Raw genomic sequence first — 5,601 nt, 5'->3', positions numbered from 1 at the left:
CTGGGAAATTGCCACCTGTGTCCTGGCAGTTTTTTGTCTCGGCTTGGTTCTTTCCCGATTCGCCCATGAAGGCCAAAGTTGTTCCGACGAAGACACGAAGAGGCTGCTCATCGGAGCACGTCCGCGCGAATGAGACAGGTATTCAGAACAAGACCTACAAACGCCACCAAGTCATTGAGGCTGTCTCTGACCCCGTCACTTGGTGCTACGTCCTGCTTCAGGTTACTTCGACTCTCATTATTGGTGGTCTTGGTGTCTTCTCCAACCTCATCATTAGTGGATTTGGCTTCACCGTGTTTGAGACTCAGTTGCTCAACATTGCCCAGGGTGCCATCACCATCATTATCATGATTTTTGCCGCTTTCACTGCGCAGCGCACTCAACAGACTGCATTTACCATGCATGTGAGTTGCCCCGGAATCTTCAAGTCGTGCTTTCAAGTAACAGTTTCCAGGCTTGGTCGTTCCCCGCCATCATTGGCACGGCTGTCATATATAGCATTGTCCCAACGGCATCGAACCGCGTCGGTCTTCTGATTGCTTTCTACTGCACTCAGTTCTTCCTCGCTGAGGGCAATTTGGTTTTCTCCCTCATTTCGCGCAACGTCGCCGGCCGTACGTAAAATCTTTACAATCTGCCACACCGACCGGCTCAATTAACACTTTGACCAGAGACAAAGAAGTCTACCACACTCACCATGTGCTTCGTCGGTTGGGCCGCTGGCAACATGACTGCCCCCCAGATATTCCAGGCCTGGGACGCGCCCCGGTATCGCACCGGTTTCACTGTCCACTTCTGCCTCTATGCAATCTTCAACGTCATTCTCATTGTCATGCGTTTCCTACTCACCCGTCGCAACATGGGTAAGCGTGCCGCCGTTGCCACCGCTGGTGAAGCCGAAACACTTCAGCAGGCTGGCGAGGAAAAGATTACGCACAGCAACGCTTTCGCGGATCTCACAGACCAGGAGAACCCTGACTTCCGCTATGTTTTCTAGATCTGCAGGTGACCTATCAGGTCATTTTTAGGTAGTGCATCAATTAAGTTAACGTATTCCTCCTGAAGAAGTGAATACAGGAGTTTCTTGTCCACACCGCGCGCGCCCTCACAGCTAAAAAGAAATCAACATTCTTCGATACGTCGATTCAAGTATGTCGGGCCTCGGGTCAATTGTAATTTTCTGCAGCTTTCCTAGATCTTATGCTCACTATATCTGCAACGATGTATGGAATCCCGTGAAGATAAACCCCCATATGTATGCAGGGCATGACGTGAATCCCACAATTCGCTTTATCAAGCAAATTTCAAGCACGTTCTACTATTCCTAGAAGCCTTGCATACTCTTTTTTCGATGTAAATTATTTACGGCTCATTTGCAGCGTATCACCCATCGACAAGCAAGATAAAGATGAGCTCTAGTTATGGTTCCTCATCTCAGCAATACGGCAGCGCAGGGTTCGAACAACTCCCCGCGATGAATCTCTGCGATGCCCTTGCAATATCCTCCTCGAAAACCTGCGCCGAGGGGTCCAGGATTCGATCGATAATGTGCACGACGCCCTTTTCATTGGGATTGATCAGCAAAACTTGTTTCAAGAGGCCCACGATCTGGTGAATTCCTACCTTCTCCACTGCTAGGTCAGACTCGGTGACCTTAGAAACGCCATTCAACGTGAGAGTTCCATCGACGACCTGCGTGCCGATGAAGAGGTACGTCCCCGTCTGCAAGCGCGTCTTCGTCGTGTTGAAGACCGAGCTGGCGACCTTCGTGTTGGGAATGTAGTGGTGCTGCAGAAGATTGCCGAGCCACCATTTCCCCTTCGCCGTTGCGGCGTACGTGTCGAAATATTGGCCGGTATTGTTGAAAGCCTCATTCGAAGGAGCGAAGAACGTAAAGTCCCAGCTGGGAACGGTGTCGAATGCCGTCGTGAAGCCTTGGTGGGTGAGTATAGACACAGTCGGGGGAGGCAGCGTGCTCAACTCACCGGCTGGTTCTTTCAAGAGTTCGGCCAGTGTTGTGAGATCTGATCGGGAGTTGATGAAGTCAAGGAGTGTTGTCTTTCCCTGAACCTTGGGAACGGTCCACGTTCCCTCTGGCGTCGGAGTGTAGGCGAGGTGCTTTCGGTCCACGACCTCGGCGCTGCACACAGCGCCGAACAGAGATGTAACGATCACGTTGAAGAAAAGCATCCTATAGCCTCGATAGAGAGGGAAAAGGGATTCGAATATCTCGATCTCAATGGCTGGCAAAATCAAGTTGTGCAGAGCGGTGCGCTGGAAACTGGAGCTTTCTAGGAAGTGATATAGGAGACGCCACCATGGAGTGAACCTCAGACTGTTTGCATAATCAAGGTGCAGGTTCTGGCAGCCAATCCGGCCCTCATGAGATCATGCGGCGGCCCGTTTCACGGAGAGTGACCCAGTTAAGCTTCAAGGCACTTACACCTTCTCCAAGTCATAGGGCATATTGTGAGGGGTGATATCGCTTGAAGGAGGAACATGCCCCGTCGATCTATCATTCGGGGCCCGTCCGGGACTTACCCCGGACTCATTCCGGTGTCAAATGAAGATTCCGGGGCGGAGTAGGGGAGTGCAGATGTGGGGAAAGGGACCAATGACGCGGATCCATCCATCCGATGAATTGATCGGTTTTGAATATGGGATGAAAACCGCATGGACGGCTGGCTTGTATAAGATCTTAACTGGCTTTGAAACAATCAGCAAGTGGGTTCGAAGTCCAGTCGCCATCCAGCGCAATTCCTCACCATCACCATGCTCTGGTTCTACGTTCTCGCAACAGTCGCTCCCGTTTTCGGGGCGAGCGGTTCTTCCAAGAGAGCCCAAAAGCCGCAAATGGGCACGTGCAAACCTCACATCTCCGTCCGTGAACGAGACTTTACTGATCTTCGGGCAGGGTGGAATTCTTGGAACACCTTCAAGCTCGGAATCAACCAGACGATTGTCGAAGGAACCGCGCAAGCTTTAGTGGATACTGGACTTCGTGATGCTGGCTACACGTACCTAGTCATGGATGATGGCTGGCAAAATCTTACCAGAGGTCCGGATGGGAGGCAACAAGCCAATGCCACGCGCTTTCCCTCCGGCCTTAAGGTACTTGCCGATGAGGTCCATAAGAAGGGCCTCAAGTTTGGCTTATACAGGTAGGCCGAGATCCACCAGCTGCACAAAAGTCTTGTGCTAATTGTGCATGCCAGTGATGCCGGAATCTTCGGTTGTGGTTTTCAACCAGGCAGTCTGGGTTATGAAGAACTCGACGCCCAAACGTATGCAGACTGGGGTATGGACTATCTGAAGGTAAGCTTGAGCTCCGACACCGGAAATGTCAACTGATCAGACAGTACGACAACTGTGGAGGATTCTACGGCAATACCCGACCACTCCAGGAGCGCTTCCAAATCATGTCTCACGCTTTGAAGAACACAGGTCGCGACATCTTCTACGCAGTTTGTCAATGGGGCCACCAGTGGCCCTGGTACTGGGCCGACCAGTTCACTGATTCATACAGAATGTCTGGGGACATCCACGCCAAGTTTCGCGATGACGGGAACTCCGTCTGCAAGACTGCCTACTGTCTCAACACTGGCTACGCTGGTGTTAGCGTTCTGACCATGATTCGCAAGATGCGCGAGATCTCTGGATTCCAGAAGAAAGGCTCCTGGGGTCAGTCTCTTGTTCGAAAGATTGCTAAGGATGACGAAGAGCTAACCCAGAGTAAGCTGATATGGACATGCTCGAGGTTGGCGTCAACCGCAACTTCACACTTCACCAGGATCAGACCCACCTGAGCTTCTGGGCAGCCTTGAAGAGCCCTCTCATCATTGGTGCGGACATAAGAACAATCAGAAAATCTTCTCTCGATGTGCTGTTGAAGAAAGATATCATTGGAATCAACCAAGATGACCTCGGGGTAGCTGTCTCTTATGTAGCTGAACTCTCCAAAGAGGACGAAATCCAGGTCTGGGCTGGACCTGTGAAGTACAAAAAGTACAATCATGTTGTGCTTGCTCTCAACTACAATGTGGTGAATCACACCACTGATATTGAGCTGCCATGGTCAAAACTTCCCGGGTTCCAGGGTTGCAAGAACGGTAATGTCCGTGTCAGAGATGTCTGGGAGGACAAGGATCTGGGATCTCAGAAAGAAAGTATTTCCCTCCAGGAGGTGACGCAGGATCAAACGAAGGTGTTGCTGCTTTTCTGCAAGTAGAGGAAACAAAACAATCGGAATATTACACCTACTAAAGCCTATCTTGCTCGTGTCGAAATGACTCTTCCAGGCCGCTTTCTGCAAATTCAAACAATGGGAGGCTCCGCCACGATTGTCTCATTCGTAGAACCTCATGTAGGGAAACACGGAGAAATCATGCAATTTGTGATTTTCGCATGGAACAAAAAATACTATCCGGCCGGTCCAAAGGATTCCCGGACGGAACCGATGGATCGCCAGGGCGGTATGCCTGAATGCAAGCGAGCCGACGTCGATCTGCCGAAAAGAACCTACCCAATGGGGCGTGACAACCCGTTGTCAAAGGATTTTGTTCCGTAACTGGGCGTCTACACTGCGTGCTGATTACCCTTTCCTCGATTGGTCACCCATGTCGCCTAATGCAAGGTTAAGCATCCATCACCTGCTCTTTTGGACTAGACCCCCGGTATCCATCGCTCTACGAATCTTGGCGAAGGAAGCAGTCTTGGCATCACCGTGCTTGCATTTTCTCAAATCTGCCAAGACTGCCATGGCGGCTCCAGATTGGTGAGGAAAAGGAAACCTGCACGGAATGAATTGACTGCAGCCTTCACGTGCAGGCGCGTAGTCCCAGGAACTCCGGGTAGGATCGCAGCTACTGGTTCGTCTAGCTCTATCAGGCAACCCTTCCGCCCGAACTGACATATTCTTAGACGGGAGCCGCTCGATGTTGGTCTGGAACACGTTTCTCGCTAGAGCTCACATATGAGACTCATGCCACAATTGCTTCGTCTTGACGCTGAGGTCTTTGGTACACTATCGTGATTGGTGGAAGAGAAGATGTATTCAAGAGTCGAGACTGTATGGACTGACAGGCCTACGATCCTTCACAATATCGAAGTCTTCAAGACCGAGTGAAAATGGACCTCCAGGTGACCTAGCTGTTGTCGAGCTGCCAAGGTCACAAGTTGCAAGATGGAGCTTGATGAGCGATGTGTCGCGTCAAGTGTCGATTATATAAATATGAGCTCAGGTCATCGGCTTTTGTCAGTAACGGACTCTGCATCTCGACATCATCATCCGGCTCTCATATTAGTTTCAGTCCATCACAAAATCGTTGATCACCTTTCGGAAGCCAAGATGCTTCGTTCAGTTGCACTCAGCATGGCGGTCCTGGTCTCCCAGGCCGCAGCCCACGGATACCTCAGTACTTTCTATCTGAGCAGCGACAACTACGAAGGTTACAACTACTGGCAGGTTGATAAGGCCCCTAATCCATTGGCTGGTCTTTCACGACCCAAAATGAGGGCCCTGAGATGGACATCTCCAGCCCCGACTTTGTCTGCCGCGCGGCTCGCAACTCTCCAAGACTACGCCAGATGATGCGGGCAGCC

General features: G+C 51.1%; 3 protein-coding genes across 3 annotated transcripts in view; 2 read left to right on the top strand and 1 right to left on the bottom strand.

Annotated features, from left to right (window-relative positions):
* Positions 1-997, top strand: part of VDBG_09525 (allantoate permease) — a gene marked incomplete at both ends in the record, with an annotated part of 1,816 nt that extends 819 nt beyond the window's left edge. The window contains 3 exons of the mRNA XM_003000284.1: positions 139-404; positions 455-614; positions 672-997. Of these exons, the coding sequence (XP_003000330.1) occupies positions 139-404; positions 455-614; positions 672-997 (752 nt within the window). The remainder of the gene's footprint in view (positions 1-138; positions 405-454; positions 615-671) is intronic.
* A 437-nt stretch (positions 998-1,434) lies between these two features.
* On the bottom strand, positions 1,435-2,190 carry VDBG_09524 (conserved hypothetical protein; the record flags this gene model as incomplete). The annotated part of the gene is made up of 1 exon (XM_003000283.1): positions 1,435-2,190. The coding sequence occupies one exon, from the start codon at positions 2,188-2,190 to the stop codon at positions 1,435-1,437; it is 756 nt and encodes a 251-aa protein (XP_003000329.1).
* Positions 2,191-2,772: 582 nt separating this feature from the next.
* On the top strand, positions 2,773-4,228 carry VDBG_09523 (alpha-galactosidase; the record flags this gene model as incomplete). The annotated part of the gene is made up of 4 exons (XM_003000282.1): positions 2,773-3,161; positions 3,293-3,315; positions 3,376-3,681; positions 3,738-4,228. 4 exons carry the CDS (start codon positions 2,773-2,775, stop codon positions 4,226-4,228), a joined length of 1,209 nt encoding a protein of 402 aa, XP_003000328.1.
* Between the last annotated feature and the right edge of the window lie 1,373 nt (positions 4,229-5,601).

The sequence above is a fragment of the Verticillium alfalfae genome, genomic scaffold (genome assembly GCF_000150825.1).
Source record: "Verticillium alfalfae VaMs.102 supercont1.15 genomic scaffold, whole genome shotgun sequence".
In the NCBI taxonomy this organism is placed as follows: domain Eukaryota; kingdom Fungi; phylum Ascomycota; class Sordariomycetes; order Glomerellales; family Plectosphaerellaceae; genus Verticillium; species Verticillium alfalfae.
Note: the sequence above shows the minus strand (reverse complement) of the source record. Positions and strands in the feature narration are given on the sequence as shown.